A 21,478-nucleotide genomic window follows, 5' to 3' on the forward strand; every position below is an offset into this window, starting at 1 on the left:
CATCAGTATGTGAGAAATTCTCTAGTGGGACTCTGTATTATAGTTCATGGATGCTCTGTGACGTGCAGTTAAACTCCTGTAAGCAGAAGATTTCTGTTCTGCTAGTGGTAGTATTTATTTTTTCAGGGGATAATTTTGTTTGTTTTTGTTTTGTTTCTGAGAATAGCATGAAGAAGAAATAAGAAAGTTTAGTTTAATTAAAATGGCAGAAGTTGTACCCATATTTTTCTCTGCAAGATACACATTTTTTTAATGCTCTGAAGGAAGTTTGCATTAAATAGTTTATAATTTGGATGCTTTCCCAGGCTGATAAGCTGGGTTAAAATCTTGACTCAAGGCAATTCTATACTTCCCAAGGTTTGCTGGGAAGATATGTTCATAAGTGCTCTCTCTGGGTAGCAGGAAACAGAAAATTCTTTCATGAATGACTGCTTAGTGATTGTTCCTAGATCTCTTCCCCCACTCAACATTTGAATACCTGGTGACAGAGCCTAGGCATGTAGCATTCTGTTATGTGAGCAGTCTTGGAGAAGGCTCAGTGCATAAAGTAGATTCTCAAGCAAGAGGTTCCTAGTGCAATGCCTGGCATTACATGTGCTGGAGTGATATTCTGGTTCTCTCTCCTCTTCTCTACTAATAAATAATGAAATTAGATCTTTTTTAAAAACTACATTGTGGAAGTCGTGTGGTAGCGTAGCGGGTTAAGTGCACATGGTGCAAAGCGCAAGGACCTGCGTAAGGATCCCGGTTCAAGCCCCCCCTCTCCACACCTGTAGGGGAGTCACTTCATAAGCGGTGAAGCAGACCTGCAAGTGTCTGGTGTCTATCTTTCTCTCCCCCTCTCTGTCTTCCCCATCTCTCTCCATTTCTCTCTGTCCTATCCAACAACAATGACATCAATAACAATAACTACAACAATAAAACAAGGACAACAAAAGGGAATAAATAAATATTAAAAACTACATTGTGAGCCACAAAGTCTTATATATCCTCTGTTTTTCTTTCTCCCTCCTTCCCTTCCTTCCCTCCTTTCCTTCTTTTCATGCTTTTTCTCTGCTTTCATTTCATTTTACCCATCCTACTGTCCTTCCTTCCTTCTTTCCTTCCTTCCATCACCACCAGTGTTACAGTATGGGCTTAATGTGTGCAGGACAAATCTACCATCCCCAGCAGCCATTTTTTTTTCTTTTTTCCCCTTCCTTCTCTATTATTTTGATAGGACAGAAAGAAATTGAGAAAAGAAAGAAAGTGGGGAGTTGGGCGGTAGCGCAGCAGGTTAAGCACATGTGGCGCAGAGCGCAAGGACCAGTGTAAGAATCCCAGTTCGAGTCCCCTGGCTCCCCACCCACAGAGGAGTCACTTCACAAGTGATGAAGCAGGTCTACAGGTGTCTATCTTTCTCTCCCTCTCTCTGCCTTCCCCTCCTCTATTTCTCTCTGTCCTATCCAACAATGACGACATCAATAACAATAATAACTACAACAATAAAACAACAAGGGCAACAAAAGGGAATAAATAAATATTTTTAAAAATCTTAAAGAAAAAAAGTGAGACAGCTTCAACCCTACTTTACTGCTCGTGAGCTTCTTCCTTGGAGGTGGGCGCCACCAGCGACTAAAGCAGAACCCTTGAGCATGTGCTCTCCTCTGGGTACACGACAACCTGGCCCACTACCTCTTTGTCATTCACAATTGTATCTCATGGCACATAGATTAATGCTTCTGAAAATGCAGACAAAATTCACCCATGGCTCCTGATTTAGAACCCATAATTTAATTTATTATTATGTATCTTATTTTTATGATATAGTCCCTGTGTTCTCTGAAGCTTACTGATCCAACTCTGGCCAGGGTACCAGTTTGGTGGGCAATGCTGTCTTTCCCCTCACTGTCTCTCAGTGTCATGGGATTGGCTTTTGCATGAGGTCAAAGCCTGGGTCTTTGTAGGAGGAGAAAGAGAGAAAGAAAGAAGAACGAGGAAGAGAAGGAGATGAAGAAGGAGAAGAAAGGGGAGGGGAAGGGAGGACACAGACCTGCAGCACTTGAATTCCTGAAATTCTCTTTTTTCATTTTTTGTTTGTGACTGATAGGGGGTTACAAGATTGCAAGATTACCATATATAGTAGCACTTAAGATCCACCACCAAAGTCCTAGTCCTGTGCCCTACCCTCCCCCCTCCCAAATATAACCATCAGAGTTTTCACAAGTCTTAGAAATAGTTTGCTTGCTTGCTTCTTTTTTTTGTAGTTCATATGTATCAGCTCTCTCGACTACACAGATGAGTGAAACTATCTTGTAGTTTGACAGACTATTCTTTCTCTTTCTCTTTCCATCTCCATTCTACCTTCGGTAGCTCTGCGGATTCTGTCTGACCCTTTCATGATCTCTAGGTCATATCTAACTTTCCTGAGAAAGTCTGGCTCCCCTCCCCATAGGCATGCTAATCTCCATTACCTTCACCCTGATAATCATTGTGCTACATGTTCACCAAGCATTTTGTAATTGTCTTCTGTTTTGTTTTGGTGACTTTGCTACATTCTGGGCTTCAGTTTAAGAAGCTTTTGCATTTCTTAAAATTTTTGTTCCATGGTAGGTACATAAGTATTTGCAAAGTTACTCTCATTATTTAAAGCCTTCTAAAGGTATAGCAACCTAATGAGTTAGCGATTAGTTGCCTAATAGCATTTGGTGTTAAGAGGGTGGAAATATGTTGTTGACTTTAGAAGGACCTAGTTGATTCTGTTTTAACTAACTTTTGACCTTTTCCCCTGGTGACTTAACTGTGGCTTGTTTTGACATAGGGAGACTATAGGAACATTATGCACTCTGGTATGCAGAATCCTAAAGTGGCTTCTAGGCCCCAGCCCCCAGATGCACTCCCTACGTAACCTGAGTATGTTGGATATGCTGTCACCCTGATGATTTTCTTGTATTGTGATGCAGTTGGCTCTTTATTTTCAAGTATTTATTTGTTACAGGGTTATGGGAAATGAGTATCTACCCCTCCATTTGTAATCTACGCCATCCTGATAGTGCTTTCTCTAAGTCTGAGATTAAGATGCCGTGTAACTTTTAGGAAAGGTTTGAGAATCTTTGCAAGGACTGTTTAGTAATGTCTGTAGAGTGAAAACAAGTGTTGCTTTCTATGTTTATTTCCTGAAAATATTATATACTTTGCTTATTTCTGGCAGCCTGTCAGTTTTTAGGAATTAGAAATGTTTTTGTACTTGGGAAGTAGCCTCATTTGGGGACAAAAGATGCTCAAGGGGGTGTCCATGGACAAATTGTGACTGAGAGAAACAGCTCTGGTATTTATTGTTTGAGATTGCTTTAGAATTGGTTTGGATTTTTGTTTTCTTTTTCAGACTACTGCCATTACCTACATGTTTTTCCCCCACAACAGAACACCCCTCCCATTTTCAGAAAGGGATAGAAATAAACAATGTCTTCCCCAAAGGAAGTTGCTAATTCAAATCCAGTGATAGCAGTGGTGGCATAGGGAAGAACGTGTACCATCCATATTTCACTATCTGCTGTTGAATACAGTCAGCAGTGAGAAACACAGCAGCCTGGCTTTAGAATTTCTCAGATAGGAAGTGCTGAGGAATTGATGTCTGAGAGAGAAAAAGCTTCCAGCTGGTAAGGGATTGCTAATTATCTTCGAAGTCCTATTCATCACTGCTGTGCAAACCTTTTCTGAAAGGCATACCACATTGGGCTGAAGGAGACAGAATGACCCACATGAGTGAGAGAGACATTTGGGTGGCTTCCCCCTCCTCACCCCCCCACCCCCCACCCCTGTAGGATAGGTGATATGTTTGAAATGTGAGTCAGACTATTTGGGACCCTGCTGGGCAACCAGAAGGTTCTGAAATGATTAGTGTCTCCCTCCTTGGTTCTCCTATTAGCTTTCCCAGGTGGCTGTGTTCTGGAGGAACAGCTGGAGCATGTGTTTCTAATCAGATCTTGCCTTTAGAAACACGTTAGAATCATGGTGCTTCCCTCCCACCCTGTCCTCTTCTGAGTGCTGCAAAGTTTGTAAGAGTCCCAGGAATGCTCGTGTAGGCCTCGCCATTCCTCAACAGGAGAAATTCTGTTGGTCAGCGCTTTGTAACTTTAGGCCTTTACAGACATTAGTCATTTTGACTCAAATAGAAAAGACTGACCTTTGGAAACTTTAGGAAAATATCTCCTTTGCTGTTGCTAGATCTTGGCATTCAGACATCTTAACTTTTCAGAGTTTATGCAGACTTAAAAAAAAATTTCTGTAAGAAAAGCATGCTTCTAATATATACTTAGAAATTTGCACGTGTCACACCTGGTGCTGATTTACTAATATCCCAAGCTGCCCCACCCATCCTGCCTTCTTAGGACCCCAGGTTGTGAGCATCATGGTTGGGGGCTTGCTTCACTGCAATTACCATCCCTGGCACTACTTTTCATAAGGCACCCAGTTTCTGAAGAGACAGAAGTACAGACAAACCATCCTCATCTTAGGGCATTATAATTAACACGACCTTGGAGATGACAGTCTGGGATGCTCAGGGGAAGCTGAAACGGTGCTGTATTTTCACTCCTTTGCCATTAGCCCTCATTCAGCAACCAAAAGAACTTCTTGATGGAAGCAGGGGTGGGCCAGGTGTGGGGGACAGCATTATGGTTATGTAAAAAGACTTTGTCATGCTTGAGGTTCCAAAGTTCTAGGTTCAGTCCCTTGCACCACCAGAAGCCAGAGCCAAACAGTGCTCTGGTCTGTCTTCCTTATTAAAAGAAGTTGTGTGTGACATAGCCATCCAAAAAGATGTGTATATGTCTGGCTGAGCTTCACTGACGGGAGACAGATGACCAGGGACTCATGGTTGAGCTGTACGCAGTATCTCTTTGTTCATGCAGGACGCAGCACAATCTAAGCCGAGCTAAGCTAAACTCTACTAAAACGAACAATGTTGTCTTTATATATACTTCCCAAGTAGGGCGTGAACAGGATATGACATAGAGAGGGTGGAGAGAAAAGTGACTGGTGAAAATCAGAGTGTGACAAGGAGAGGGGGCAGAGCAAAAACATATCATGAACCAGTGGGGATTGAACCAATGCCCTGTAGTGGTTATGTAAATAGAATACAGTGTTAAGCAGGGGGTATTAAACCAATGAAACAGAAGGGGTCTCATGCATACCAACATGTATACACTTATGTTCATAGCAGCACAATTTGTAATAGCCAAAACCTGGAAGCAACCCAGGTGTCCCAACAACAGATGAGTGGCTGAGCAAGTTGTGGCATATATATGTTTACTACTCAGCTATTAAAAATGGTGGATTTGGAAGTCAGGCGGTAGTACAGCCGGTTAAGCGCACATAGTGCAAAGCACAAGAACCAGCGTAAGGATCCTGGTTCAAGCCCCCTGCGCCCCACCTGCAGGGGAGTCATTTCACAAGTGGTAAGCAGGCCTGCAGGTGTCTACCTTTCTTTCCCCCTCTCTGTCTTCTTCTCCTCTCTCCATTTATCTCTCCTATCCAACACAACAACAATAATAACTACAACACTAAAACAACAAGGGAAACAAAAGGGAATAAATAAATATTTAAAAAATTAAAATAAAAAGAATGGTGAATTCACCTTCTTTGCTCCATTGTGGATGAAGCTTGAAGGAATCATGTTAAGTGAGATAAGTCAGAAACAAAAAGATGAATATGGGATGATCTTACTCATATGATCTTAGAAGTTGAAAAACAAGACCAGAAGGGGAAACACTAAGCAGAACTTGGACTGGAGTTGGTGTATTATACCAAAGTAAAAGACACTGGGGTGAGGGAGAGAGGCAGGGAGGGTCCAGATCCTGGAACATGATAGCAGAGGAGGACCTAGTGGGGGTTGGGAAACTGGGAGATGTTACACTTGTACAAACTATTGTATTTTAATCTCTACTGTAAATCATTAATCCTCCAATAAGGAAAAAATTTTAAAAAGTGGGCCAGAATCCAAGGTGCTGGACCACTCTTTCCAACCTGCACCATGCAGAGTGGAAACCAATAGCAAAAAATACTGATTTGGGTATAATCTAATGGGGGTAGTGATAGGAAAAGAGGACTCTTCAAGACATGGGCTTCCAGACTTCAAAATAGCTGGTGGGCTAGGTGCAGTAATGTCACATAAGAGGGGTGGGAGGGAAAGGCTTGGCAAAAAAAAGTGTGTAAAAGTTCACCTGGTCCTGATGACCCAGTTCAGAGGCTAGGGGAGGATTCAAGATATTTAACAGTGGACCTTTTCTTCTGAAACTGGTGGGAACCAATAAACTTACTCAGGTTTTTATCAGTAATGATAATATGCTTGTTGATTGATGTTATTCTGGAGCCTTTCTGATATCTTGAAGTTTGGCATATGAACATGGGAGGAAGGACAGGCTTGACTTAGAATAGGGAACTCTAACCATTATTTATTTTTTATTTTATTTTCATTTTTTTGCCTCCAGGGTTATTGCTGGGGCTTGGTGCCTGCACTACGAATCCACTGCTCCTGGAGGCCATTTTTCCCATTTTGTTGCCTTTGTTACCTTTTTTTTTTTTTAATGGTAAAAGTGAACAGTGAAATAGTAGTATTTCAGATATTGAGAAATATAACAATAAAAAATTAAAATCCCCCCATAATCCTACTATACCCCCAAGAATCTCTCAAAGTATCTATTAATGGAAAAGCAAAATTTATTTCTCCCTTGGGAGTGTTTTGGAGACTTAGAACACTTGAAATCAGAGCACTGACTTGATACTAATCAAGGTCTTTTCTGGTTTTGGTGGTGCTTTTGAGGGTGGCTGCCTAGATCTGGCAGTCAGAGCTGATCTACATGGCTTTGAAATTTGAAGGCTAGTCCCAGGAGGTCCCTTCTCAGTCCCAGCCCCCAGCTGGGCTGCACTCAGATTCTTTGCCCAGGATTTTCCTCTTAGTTCTTCCCCTCTCCCTAGCTTTCTCTGCTCTTCTGCTTTTGTGAGACAATCTCCTCAGGGGGTTTCTTGGCTCCAACCTTGAAATTTCATGGTATAGATGACAGAGTAGCAAATGTTGTCCAAAACATGCTCCTCATGGGTAATAAGATACTGCTGGCATTTTACACCAAGAGCATAACCCCAGCAATGTGTACTCTTAAAAACATCCCTGTACAGGCTTCATAGTTTGTGGTTTGGGTTGATGCTTTGCATTCCAGTGCTTGGGAACTAAGGGCGTTTCCAGTCTCCCACCAACTACCCCTTCCTTTAAAAGAGAATATGAAACCATAGTACTCTTGATTATAGCTAGGTGATGAGTTTGTAGTCACAGAAGTGATCATTCATTTACTTGTAAAACTTACTTCTTGGACAGTTTGTGAGGTCAGAATTTCTCCAGATACTGACAGTTGATCAGTGGTCACTCAAGGGTTTCACCTGAGAAATAACATGTTCTCTCTGCCTCTCTTCATCTTTGATGCCATTGAAGTCTTCAAAAGAGTCCAAAACCTAAGATTAAGAAAGGATCTTATCTGCTCCAAGTGTCTTTATAGGGAAATACAGAGCAAAAGGAGCATGTCCCATATTCCATTTCAGTTTCACTTAAAATTGGACATTTATTATTCTTTTTGAGCAGAGCACTGCTCAGCTCTAGATTTTGGTGATGCTGGGTACTGAGTCTGAGACTTCTGGTGCCTTAGGCATGGAAGTCTGTCATGTAAACTGTTGTGCTAGTTCCCTTGCCCTTTAAAATGTTATCTTAATGATGACATTTATTTCTCAAGTGATTATGATATAAATCTTAATAATTTCTACCCTCTCCCACCAGGCAGTGTTGGTTAAAAAGACTCTTTGTTTTCATCTGAATGCATAAAACATGGATACCAACTATACATCGGAACAAGCTACTAAGTTATTATCTGGCAACAATGCAGACCAGTACATGTCTTTTCATACTATAGACTGATGGGTTTGGTTTTCTAGAATGACTTATTGCATGAGTTATATGATTGCATAGCATCCTGCACTTTGGATGACCACACACTTGTGACTGTTCTGTTTGATTACCATTCATTTATCCCAGTTAGGCTACATGCTCTATGAATTAGGGGTGCTTTGTTTCATCAAGCATATTTAGCACTGTATCAAAGACACATGCTGTTCATAATCTATAAATATTTGTGGAGCGAGTAAAAGCATGAGTAAAGATTTACTTTTCTTTTTGAAGGCAGATGATTAATTTATGCAGAACAGTTTACATTTGCTTTGAAACTACAAATTCACTTTACAAAAATTCATAGAAGGGTACAGATATGCTTGAAGGAAAGACATTGTTTTTTTTTTTTTTTTTTCTATTTTTTTTTTCCTCCTCCAGGGTTATTGCTGGGCTCGGTGCCTGCACCATGAATCCACCGCTCCTGGAGGCCATTTTTTCCCCCTTTTGTTGCCCTTGTTGTAGCTTCATTGTGGCTATTATTATTGCCCTTGTTGACACAATTCGTTGTTGGATAGGACAGAGAGAAATGGAGAGAGGAGGGGAAGACAGAGAAGGGGAGAGAAAGATAGACACCTGCAGACCTGCTTCACCGCTTGTGAAGCGACTCCCCTGCAGGTGGGGAGCCGGGGGCTCGAACCGGGATCCTTACGCCGGTCCCTGCACTTTGCGCCACATGCGCTTAACCCACTGCGCCACCGCCCGACTCCCAAGACATTGTTTTTTAAGCAGAACAGTTACAAGAGGGGATTATACAATTTTTATTACAAAGTAAGCGTAATTCTTTTTTTAATTTTTTTTAATATTTATTTTATTTATTTATTCCCTCTTGTTGTCCTTGTTGTTTTATTGTTGTTGTTGTTGGATAGGACAGATAAATGGAGAGAGGAGCGGAAGACAGAGAGGAGGAGAGAAAGATAGACACCTGCAGACCTGCTTCACCGCCTGTGAAGCGACTCCCCTGCAGGTGGGGAGCCGGGGTTTGAACCGGGATCCTTATGCCGGTCCTTGTGCTTTGCGCCACCAGCGCTTAACCCGCTGCGCTACAGCCCGACTCCCGTAAGCGTAATTCTTAAACAAACAAACAAACAAACAAAAAATGAAAATCTCATACACACAGGTTTCTGTTAGAATGCCCTAGGATAACTGGTAAAGACTCCTTTTGAAGGAGTCTTTTATAAGTTGGGCCATGTTAGTCTAGCAAGATAAAGCATACTGCCAGGAATTTTTCATCATTGGATAAAACTGGCTTTCCTTAAACTAAATGACAGAACTGGGGTTATGTGCCTCTCATTTCTTGCCTCCGGATACTATGTGATTAATATGAGAAGCTAAAACTCTTGCTGAGAGGTCATGGGGTAAGTCTCACTTTATAGAGGGGGAAACAGAGCCCTGGGGATTAAATGATTTACATCAGTATAAGTTACCCTTAAACTGAGGCTTTGAGAAGACAGTTATCACTGCTTCTTATAAATAAGTTTCTAGCCCTCTACATGAAAGTATGAAGATGTTATTTCTTAAAATAAGTAAATGAAATAAAAAATATTTAAATTTAAAATGATAAAATCCCTCAAAGCTTACATTTCCTTTTACCTGCTGTAAAAGGGAAAAAAAAAGTGTGTTCGTTTCAGCATTAATTAAAATAAAGCATCACCTTGGTAACAGCTCTCTTGCTTCCGGCTGATAAGAATCAACTAACTAACCACATCTACTGAAGCACTTCAGCTATAAAAGTAAAGAAATGGGATATCACTTCATTTTGAGTTATGTGAATGGATTTCATCTGGGCACATCTAGTTAATTTCAAGAGACTTCTGGCTGAATAAAAATAGAAAAGCGGAGATGGGGAATCTGGAGTGATTTCCAGCCATGGAGGGTGTTGCTGCCTGTGAATAAGAATGTGATTTTGTCTTATCCCCAACTTTGTATGAATTTTTTTCTTAGGGTGAATTTTTAAAATGCTTAATTACTTGTGATATTTATTAACAAGGGAGGGAGGGATGGGGAGCGAGAGAAAAAAACAAACAAACACGAAAAGCACAGCATCACTCCAGCATATGGGACTCCAAGAATTTCATGCCTTCGAGACTAGTGCCCTACTCACTGCCACTGTCCTGGCCCAGGGGTGCATTTTTTTTTTTTTTCACACGGAAATGTTCATTTTCTCTTCTACTTTCTTTTTACTCATTCTGGTTTTCACTTTGTGACTTCTTTCCTGGTTATTCCAAGGGCATTGCTGACTGACAGCTTCTCCAGGTAAGCCTAGTAGCAAAAAGAGAACTAGTTTATTCTAGATCTTAAAAACTATACTTGTCTTATCCTTCCACCTAATTTGGAGAAAGGAAGTCTGGGGTTACTAGATAGCCTGCTCAACACTAAGTACTCTCATACATACCAGTTTCTTTAAATGCCCCCAGCCACCTGCCAAATGTTCTGTTTTTCCTGATGGAAGGACAGAGACTAAAGAAAGTAGGAAACATGGCTGGAATTTAAAGTCATGGCTCTTCAGTCCAAGCTTTTACCATTCTGCATCTGGTTAAATAAGACTTGACATTATGAGCCATATAAAGCAGTACTAACAGTAGAGGTATTGACATGTGATCTTATATAATTTCTTTTATAATTTGAGTAATGAGATCAGCTAGGTATCTTCTGAGAAACTAGATTATATACATCACATATATGTATGTTTAATATACAATGATGTATATATAGTAAATAAAGTATATATACATGATAAAGTGACCTTTTAGATAGAGATAACATTTATTTACAAGGATTCTACAAGTTGGAAGGAACTTTGTTCTCTTTTAGGTTTTGGGAGGTCTAATCTTCCTAAAGGAATTTCTCCCTACATTGAATTTCCTTAGCCAAAAGCTATTTCTCCCTTAATATTATTCCATAGATAAAAACCCATGGCTTGTCTCTATTGCTATACTGTAAATCATCTTAGTGACAGAAACAGTCTTTATCAGTGAATAATAAAAATGGAACTGTTATTCCCCTAGTACTTTGTGGCTGAATAATTTTGAATGAACATGGGAATAATTTTGAATGAACATGGGCATGTTCTGAAAAGAGAAAAATGAGGTTGTCAAGTTTAAGATGGGTTGTTTTATTTTACACTGTAGAATTTAGTCATAATTCATTTCAAGATGGGGTGGGCATAGAAATCATCTAAGCACAAACCCTTCCTAAATAGATTAGCAAGTGGAAGACTAAATTAAGGCCATATACTTATTCACTTAGTGGTTCTATATTGGCTCTTTTACTTCAAAGATGGTAAAAACTAAGCCATATAGTATTGGCTTCATGTATACTAGCAGCAGAAAAATCTAATCTCAGTATTGCCAGGACCAGTAAAAATACACTTATAGCTACTTTGCCAGTTCTGTTCTCAACTTCTCACTACTATCGTTGCCAAAGAATTATAATTGCAGAGAATATTTTTTCTTTAACCTGTCAGTGTGCCATAGCAGTTGAAATCACTGGGATGCCTGGGGCTGGCTCTAAACTTAGATCCTCATGAGATAGCAGTGACTTTTGGACAGGGAACCTGATTTCCTGTGTTCACATGTCAGTTCCTCAACTTGCTAGTTTTGTGACCTGAGGCAAATTACTAAACTTTTGTGCCTCCATTTTCTGACCTGTATGTTGAGGTTAGGTAATGATAGTTACTCCTCTTTAGAGTTGTTAAGATAAAAGTAGCTAGTATGTTGATGTGGTGGGCATTTCTGAAACACTAGAAATAGCCAGCAAATATCAGCAGTTATGATGGTAATGATCATGGAATACCAAGTAGCTGGTGTGTGTCACCTTTATCCAGTTATTATTTCCCTTGACAAGGGAAATGTTTACTGAAATTGTCCCGAGGTTTCCCAATAAAGACAATAGTAAAGATAACATTTCAGTGGAATCAGGAAGGTTTGGATAGGTAAGCATAAGCTATAAAGCCTTTCAAGATAGAAGACATTGTGTGAGTAAGACCTGATGGGGAGAAACTTGCTGTTGTTCCAGAAATCCTAATAAATGCGTTAAGTCCTCACTTAATGCCTTTGATAGGTTTTCATCAACTTTATGATTTTAAGCGAAAACGAGGTATAGTGAAACCAGATCCTCAAGTAATGTCTTTGTGTTCAAAGTTGGCCAGAATTTCTTTTTTTTCTCCCTTAGTTATAATGCTGTTGAATTAAGTGCCCCTCCTTCCTCTTTTTTTTTTTTTTTTTTGGTTCTTTAAAACCTACTGTAGTCCAGTTTAGCCACAGTTTAAGGTGTTCTGTGGGATGAAGTGGGAGATTCAGTAGGAAGAGAAACCTAGGCCTAGCCTATTGTAGGCCCCAAGATGGCAGACCAGGTAGTATGGACTGAGGACCTTTGGGCACTGCGTTCTTTTTGGCAGCAAGATAGGGACAGGAAGGGTTACAGGGAGTAGGCTCAAAGCAAGGGGGATCACCGGAAGGCTGCTGATCTAGGACTTGAGGTACATGTGAGTCTGAAGAGACTTCAGAAGTAATGCAGGGCCTGGGAATGTGCCAGGCTGAGGTAAATGCTCCTAACAGAAATAGAGAACTCTGAAACAATGGCAGGAGACTCTACTATTGCTGTTTGGAATAGAAAGTAATGACTTTTAGTTTGATGAATACCAATTTGAGGTACAGATAGGACCACCTAAGAGAATGCCCCTTTGAAAGAAATCCAGAACTGAAACTCAAGCAAAAAGACCAGTATGAGAGGTGCAATTTCAAGACTCAGTTCCAGATGTGTGGTAGTGGTAACCAAGCGAGAATATATTTGAGTCCCTGAAACTGAGCCTAAGAACTCCAAAAACTCTACATTCTTTGTATGGAGACTGCCAGGGCAAGAAGGCAGTAAATACAATACCATAAAATGTTGGAATGTCGAATCTGTTCATCCGCTCTGAGTGAGTAAGAGCCTCTCACATTTCCAGTAGTGTGTTCAGTTTAAGCCCATACCTGAATCGGGTGAATCTCCTTTCTCTCTCTTTAACTTGCTACACTGCTTGTGAAGCAACCTCCAGAGGCTGGAACTGAGATCCTTGAGTGGGTCCTTGTGCTTCCTACTATGCGGGCTTAATCCAGTGCACTACCACCCTATCCCTGAAGATCTTATTTCTCTTCTCCCCATCACATACATTCAAAATTCTCTCAATACTAGGCAGATAGTTGGGGGTCAAGTGATGGAATTTTAGAACTGAGTGTTAAAATTTACATACTTTTTGTTGCAGTGTTAGAAGACAGAGACTCGGGAGTCGGGCAGTAGCACAGCGGGTTAAGCACACGTGGCGCAAAGCTCAAGGACCGGTTAGGATCCTGGTTCAAGCCCCCGGCTCCCCACCTGCAGGGAAGTTGCTTCACAGGCGGTGAAACAGGTCTGCAGGTGTCTCTCTTCCTCTCTCTCTCCCCCTTCTCTCTCAATTTCTCTGTCTGTATCCAATAACAAAACAAAAAAAATTAAAAGAAGACAGAGACTCTGAAAGGTATAAATTTAAATAAAAGTCCAAACCCAACTGTTTTATAACCATTCATTTTGTATGTGGTTTTTAGTGGGTTATAAAAATACTCAGTGGGTGTGTGGGTGGTTTCTCGTGTTTTGGAAATGGTGAGAAAATGAGATGTTGAGCATTGGGTTCTGGGAGAAGAGCTATAATTACTAACTCTGATTCTTCCGTAGGATTGGCTTATGGATGATTATTCTGAATCTTAATACCCAACCATCCAGAATTCAGAGCAATCAGCTACTCTTCCTTGCCTCGCTTCCATCTCCTCCCCCCTCCCACCTCAATTTAAAGGAATTGTGGAGCAAAGAGGGAAATACATGGCATGGTTTTTCCTTGCTTTGTCTCTTTTAGACCATTTGGTAGACTTTTCAGGTCCATGATGCAAAGAGAAGACTGGCATGCTGGCTTCTCCTACTAATACACAACAGCTACTGCACAGCTGTGATGGAAAGATCTCTAAATATAACCCAGACTCATTTCAAATCCTCCTCCCCCAAGCCTTGGCGGATGTGGTAAACACCCTAAAAATACCTTCAGTCTCAACCGTTGAGGTATAGGACGGAGAAGGGGCAGGTACTAGAGTCAGGGCCTTGGGGTGTTACTGGGAGGCCTGCCAGCTCCCAAAACTTCTGCCCACTGGGGCTGCTCCCAAAGCTGTTTGGTAAGCTGCCGGCCATGCCATTCTGTTCAAGGATAAGTGCCTACTCTTGAGTCTCATAGTCACTCTTGGCAGGTTTCAAGGAAACTATTCATAGCTTAGGCATCTGTTCTCCGTCCCATTGACCTCAAACCTGCAGCTGCCACCACGGCGTTCAGGAAATATAGTGGTTTTCTTCTTATTTCACAGAATAAGAAGTTTAGACCTGAGAAAGACCTCAGCCAGTATATTGTTCATGGAACATTCCATTAAAATCACTACATTTAGGGGAATGCCACTTCTCTGCCCATATCATGACCATTGCAGTTTGAAAACAGAGCCTCTGTTTTTGATTATTAAAGAAATCACTTTCATTATTATGTAACACAACAGGAAGGTAGAAACAGCCTTTGGAAAAATACTTGCCAAGTGGCCCAGCATTGAAACTTTTGCTTTTTTAAAGGGGGGCGGGGGGCTTTTTATAACCTGTACTTAAGTATTTTGAATATATAGTTCAAATGCCAGCATGGCCAGACCCAGAAGTCACATCTTCAATATCTAGTTTCTGGAGTCCCAAATGATAACCTATAGTGTGATCATCGAAGGACCACACTCTTTTGAACTCTTTTCTTGGAAGAGAGATTTCACAGACTGTCACCAACACCACAAGATACAAAGCCATGGAGGCAGTCAGCACCATCTTATAAAACAGTGTAAATCACCCAGTTTTTAGCAGGTCTAGTAACAACCTTTCTCTGGTCTCTTTCCACAAGGAGATCTCACTCAGAGAATGCTCAGTGGGTAGAGAAACTGTACTGGAGTCTGTGAAGCAGAAAACAAGCCCCCAATGTGCTTAGTATTTTGTAATATGTTGCATTATGCTAGTTACAGAATTCCTATAGTTGCAACAAGTATATATCTACCATTTTGGACAGACATCTGTCTCAGACTTCCTTCTTGAATCTATATTTCTTTTTCTAATATTTTATTTATTGATTGATGAGAAAAATAGGAGGAGAGAGAGAGAGAGAGAATGAACCAGACATCACTTTGGTACATATACTACTGGAGATTGAACTCAGGACTTCATGCTTGAGAGTCCAAAACTTTATGTACTGCACCACCTCCTGGACCACTGGAAAAAATGTTATTTTTCACTTTGGGTTGAAAATAGTTTTTCTTGAGTGCTGGAAGAAAACCAGAACAATTGGAGATGTTGTTATGTCATTTAATGCTTATCTTAAATAGTTACCTAAAAGTTCAAATTTCTTTCTACTTAGAATAGGAAATGAAGGAACTTGGGAGGTAGTTGACTTAGTGAGTATGATTTGTGCAAACAGTGTACCTTCATTTGAGGGCACAGATGAATCTCCTTCCCCTTCCCAGGTGCCAAGGAGGAGAAAGGGAGATCATAACACCTGTAACATGTGATTCTCAAAAGCTTCCCCTCTAAATTCCAGAATGAAGAACTTCGGAACTTGTCTCTTTCTGGCCATGTTGGGTTCGACAGTCTCCCAGACCAGCTGGTCAACAAATCTACTTCTCAAGGATTCTGTTTCAACATCCTGTGTGTTGGTGAGTGATTGCTCTGGGGTTTCACCTTACACACTGGGGGGTGGCTGCGAGAGAGTGTACCTTTCAGGGAAATAAGGGAAATGATATTTTCACTCTTTTCTTAGTAAAGTTCAACAGTAAGTAGTATGTGTCTAACTATGCCGAGGTGACAAAGGTTAAGACTTACATTTGGGGTGTGTGCTCTGAAGCTTTAAGGTGTGACTTAAATGATTATTTTTTGTGTCATGTAGTCAAACAACTGGCCATTTTATATAAAGCATCATGATTTGTCATTATATAAATATTTTAATGTTTGGTCAATCAGACTACAGGGTATAGGAAGAAAAGACTGAGGAATACATATGTTGTAAGATTATTCAAAAGCATTTTTTAGATTGTGCTACTATTGCACTTAGTTACAGTGCAATAGTAATTAATCTCCAACGAAGTTTTTTAAAAAAATATTTTATATATTCATGAGAAAGATAGGAAGAGAGAAAGAACCAGACATCACTCTGGTACATATGCTGCCAGACATTGAACTCAGGACCTCATGCTTGAGAGTCAGTGCTTTATCCACTGTGCCACCTCCTGGACCACTGAAGTTTTTTTTTTTTTTTTTTTTTAAAGACATGTTACATGTACTAAGTGAAATATGAACTACCTTAATAATCTTAGAAGGCTTAAAATTCTTGTTTCTAGAGCCAAAGATAATAAAGAATTCTTTTTCATAACTGAAATACACTCTCTACTTGAATTATTAAATTAACCTCTTAGTTAAATTTGGACCTAACATTGATGCTAGGTCCCCCCCCCCCCAAGATAAATGGAAAAGGCTGAAGAAATGTGACTTATTTTGCATCCATGCTATGTGTTATCCATAACCTCTAAACATGAGCCTACATCTCTGGCATTTGTATTTTTCTTCTCCAGTGATTTTTTTTTTTTTAAACTAAGTGGAGAAAGGTAGAGATGAAGGCAGAACAAAAGGGGAAAATAGAAATAGGATTTCTGTCATACCTTCCACCTTCTGCATCCCCTAGAGGATTTTGATTCATATTCCCAGAGAGGGATAAATAATAGGGAAGCTTCCAGTGGAGGAGATGGGATTCTGGTGGTGGGAACTCTGGAATTCTACCCCTGTTATCATACATCTTATTAATCATTATTAAATCACTAATAAAAATTAAAAAACAAAACAAAAAGTACATTTTGATTTTCTCTATTTTCTTTATTTTTTATTATTGCATAAAGACAGAAATTGAGAGGGAAGGGGGATATAGAGTGGAAGAGAGAGACAGAGAGACATCTGCAGCCCTGCTTCACCACTTGTGAAGCTTTCCCCCTGCAAGGGGGGACCAGGAACTTGATCCCAGGGCTATAATGTGTGTGCTCAACCAGGTATGCCACCACCTGCCCATATATATATATATATATATATATATATATATATATATATATATATGTTTGTGTGTGTATATATATATATATATATATATACACACACACAAACATAATTATATATATAACTCTTACCAGAGCACAGACCAACTTTGGCTTATGGTAGTATTGAAGAATTAAACCTGGGACTTGGGAACTTCAGGCTTGAGAGTCTTTGTATAACCACTATGCTATCCCCCCTGACCAAAAATAGAAATATAAATCTGTTGGTTTGAAGCAGAAATGTGCCTGGGATAGATGGTGAATGGCCCTTACTTCACTGTATATATCACTCTTGATAGCTGGGCGACACAGCAGTGAAGTGATCTGAGCTGTGTTCTGTTGTTGCCGCTTCTTATTTTTTAAATATTTATTATTTATTTATTATTGGATAGAGACAGAGAAATTGAGAGGAGGGGGAGATAGAGAGGGATAGAGACAGAGATGCCTGCAGCCCTGCTTCACCAGTCGTGAAGCTTTCCCCCTGCAGGTGGGGACTAGGGGGTTGAACTTGGGTCCTTTTGCACAGTAATGTATGTGGTTAACCAGGTGTGCCACCACTTGGCACACCCCTCCCTTTCTTTTTCCCTCCCCTCCCCTCCCCTCCCCTCCCCTCCCCTCCCCTCCCCTTCTCTTTTCTCCTCTTTTCTCCCCTTCCCTTTTCCTTTTCCTTTCTTTTTCTTTTTTAAACCAGATTATTGCTCAACTCTGGCTTATGGTGGTGTAAGCAGTTGAACCTGGGACCTTGGAGCCTGAGGAATGAGAATTGTTTGCATATCCATTATGCTATCTCTCCCACCCTTGCTGCTATCTTCTGGGATTTGTAATTCCGAGGCATTGCCCTGAGACAGACTAGAAAATATTTTGCTTCTTTATGTGGGCAAGGAGGCCATCCTTCGTGTTGGCTTGCCAGAGGGCACTACTCTCTTTTCTTACCCAAGTAAAATAAAATACAGAAAAGTAGTGCACTTTTAAGAAGTGGTGCTTTGCTGCTGGTGGTTAGTGAGGGAGAACAACAGATATTTTCCTCTTTCAGAAACATAGCCTCCATCTGGATTTACTGTAGTAGAAGCCACAGCTGAACTGCACCCAGATTGGCCCACTCCCCAGGGCTCTTTCTTAGGCACTGAGGGCAGTATGGCCAGAGCAGCCATCTCTCATACTTCCTCCCTTTCCCTACACGAAGCTTTTTAAAATTCAGCAGGGAACCCCTTGATGGCAGTGTGTTCTACAAAGGGGCATAAATGAGCCCTCTTTTCTGTTACTCATTGCAGATTGGTGTAATTCTTCATTAGCATAGTAATTTGTTGACTTCTATCTCTAGAACCAATTTTAAGAATACTTGTGACAGTTATGTTCACAGTCCCTGCAGGCTGGCTAAAGCCTTCTAATGGGAGACTGGAAGGGTCTGGTTTGATCTGTGTGTGGCATGTTGGCTCACTGACTGAGCCCTCAAGATAAGCAGTGCAATTGTGGGACTAGTTGGAATTCCTCACAAGCCCCATTCATGGTGTGCTTAGACTTAGTAAAGCAGCTAGTATTTCTTTCCCACTGTCTCCTTTCACTCCCCTCCCCTCCCCTGCCCTCCAATTTATGGTGGTACTGGGGATTAAACTTGGAACTGCTGATGCCTCAGCTACAAAAGACTTGCACTGACTGCTGATATTATCTCCCTGGGCTTCTGGTTTCATTCTTAAAAACTTGTTTAAAGTCAGTCTTCAAACTAATTAAGGTAATATGTATTTGCTATTAAAAATATCACAAAATCCTCTCTCTATTTTCTTTTTTTTTCTTTCTTTCTTTTTTGGGGGATTAATTTACATTCAACAGTAAATACAACAGTTTGTACATCTCCCCCTATTTTCTGTAATTCTCATTTCCATCCCACAGAAATAACACTGTGGAATCCTTCTAGGAACTTCTTACCTCTTTCTATACTTAGAAGTTATTTTGGTGATTAAAAAAAAAAAAAAAAAAAAACACCACTGGGGAAATAGCATAAAAATGCCTGAGTCTCCAAGGCCCCAGTTTTAATTAACAGAACTATAATGTGCTCTGGTTAAAATAAATAGGTAAAATAATAAATAATAAAAATAACTAAGGTGTTATCTCACAATACTGTAAAAGGTTCATGTGTCTCACCAGGTTAAACCAAAGCACACACAGGACTACATTTCTTTCCAGAAGCTCTAGAAAATGTCTTCGTACTTTTTACAGTGTCATGAGGCTGCCTGCATTCTTTGACTCTTGACCCATCCCTGTGTTTTCAAAGTTAGTAGCCTCACAGTTCTCTTTATAAGTTCTCTTTACAAGTTCTCTTGTTCCTGATCCTGCTTGATTTTTATTTTTTGTTTCCCCCCTCTGTGGAAGTAGGATGGCTTCCAGCAGTGCCAGCCACTAGCAGCCCCAGAGGGAAGAACCAGCCATCCCTTATAGGTCTCTGAACAGTCACAGGATGTCTTTGATTAACTAGGTCTGAGTCATGCCCCTCAGGATGAGAGGTTCCCTATAGGGAAGAAGAGGACATGGTCAGCAAGGAGTGTGGGCATGGGAGAGCCACACAGGACAGATATTAATAGGTCCCTTATTGTTACATAACACTTTTTAGGTTTGATTTTACTCATATGAGATATTTTTCATATTCTTTTTCTTATTCACAGTTCTGCTTACCCCTCATGCCAATATACCTAGTTGTCCAGGCTCTTTTTGTTTTTCCCCCTGCCTCCAGGGTTATTGCTGGGGCTTGGTGCCACTCTGCGAATTCACTGCTCCTGGAGGTCATTTTTCCCATTTTTTCTTAAACAGGATAGGTCAGAGAGAAATTGAGAAAGGAGGGGAAGATAGGGAAGGAGAAAGATACCTGAAGATCAGCCTCACCACTTGTGAAGCGATCCCCCTGCAGCGGGGAATCCAGGGGCTCGAACTGGGATCCTTGTGCAGGTCCTTGCACATTACACTATGTACATCCAACCTGGTGCGCTACTGCCTGGGCCCCCAGGCTCTTCTCCATAATTTTGGAGCCCTTTGGTTGGAGCCAACATTGGTTCTTTGGGAACTAGAAGTCTCATATTAAATCTTTCTTCGTTGTTGTCAGGCTTTACCACTCCAGCTTGAGTTTTTCAGGTGTGTGTGTGTATGACAAAGCACTTTCCAGGTGAGCTATCTTGCTCATCATTTAGTGCTAAACATACTTGTCCTCAGACAGTAAAATACACCAAATCCCTCCCCCCATAACTTGTTGTTAAAATTTCGGCGGCTCTAGCTGACCGGGCTAGCTTCACGGGCGGGTAACAGAGATGCGGAGACAACGGCTGGGCAGGGAAGCTGTATTTCTTTATTCAGGAACAACGATTCATAAACTAAAACAAACTAATCACCAAGCAGAACTCTGCTGTCTCTTTGCAGCGGCGCAAGCACTCTCTCTCTCCGCAACTCTCGAACTCTAGAACCCTGGAACTCTGGCGGGGTTCCTAGGGGCGGGGCCAAGCGGGCTGCGAAACTAACTGGACTGTTCCAGTTCTCTTGGCGGGGGAGAACTAGAACCCATTGTAAAGCATACAACAATAACTACCTTTTTTTAAACGGTAGAAATTTTCTTTATTTTATTTTATGCATTTTTTACTGGATAGAGACAGAAACCGAGAGGAGAGGAAAAGAGACATAGAGACACCTGCAGCCCTGTTTTCCCTTTGCAGGTGGGGACTGAGGGCTGAAACTGGGTCCATAGGCATTGTAATATGAGAGATCAACTGGGTGTGCGACCACCACTCCCCTTCTTTCCATAAGTACGTCACAGCAAAATACCTGCATAAGAAAATAACTCACTGTTAGTTAGTGCAGTATTTTTTTAAGGGCCTACCAAAAAGTGTTCTAGTCAAGCAAAATATTTTGACAACCACTTTAGGAGCACACATCATATTTAAGTGTAACCATGGTATTTCCACTTTTTTCCTAGTCAATTCTACTACCTGTTGTTATATATTTTATATAGTATGTACATGTCTGATATTTATTTTTATTTTATTATTTTTTTAAATATTTATTTTATTTATTCCCTTTTGTTGCCCTTGTTTTATTGTTGTAGTTATTATTGTTGTTGTCGTCGTTGTTGGATAGGACAGAGAGAAATGGAGAGAGGAGGGGAAGACAGAGAGGAGGAGAGAAAGATAGACACCTGCAGACCTGCTTCACCGCCTGTGAGGCAACTCCCCTGCAGGTGGGGAGCCGGGGTTCGAACCGGGATCCTTATGCCGGTCCTTGTGCTTTGCGCCACCTGCGCTTAACCCGCTGCGTTGCAGCCCGACTCCCCATGTCTGATATTTAAAGCACTTTCATATTTTCCTAATATCCCCCCTGCTGG

General features: G+C 40.8%; 1 protein-coding gene across 5 annotated transcripts in view; it reads left to right on the top strand.

The window, feature by feature from the left end:
• SEPTIN11 (septin 11) overlaps nt 1–21,478 on the top strand; it is a 103,247-nt gene that overhangs the window by 41,075 nt on the left and 40,694 nt on the right. For all 5 annotated transcript variants that reach the window (XM_007519826.3, XM_060187910.1, XM_060187909.1 and 2 more), the window contains exon 2: nt 15,585–15,699. In XM_007519826.3, the coding sequence (XP_007519888.2) occupies nt 15,585–15,699 (115 nt within the window). The remainder of the gene's footprint in view (nt 1–15,584; nt 15,700–21,478) is intronic.

This window comes from Erinaceus europaeus, chromosome 3 (assembly GCF_950295315.1).
Source record: "Erinaceus europaeus chromosome 3, mEriEur2.1, whole genome shotgun sequence".
In the NCBI taxonomy this organism is placed as follows: domain Eukaryota; kingdom Metazoa; phylum Chordata; class Mammalia; order Eulipotyphla; family Erinaceidae; genus Erinaceus; species Erinaceus europaeus.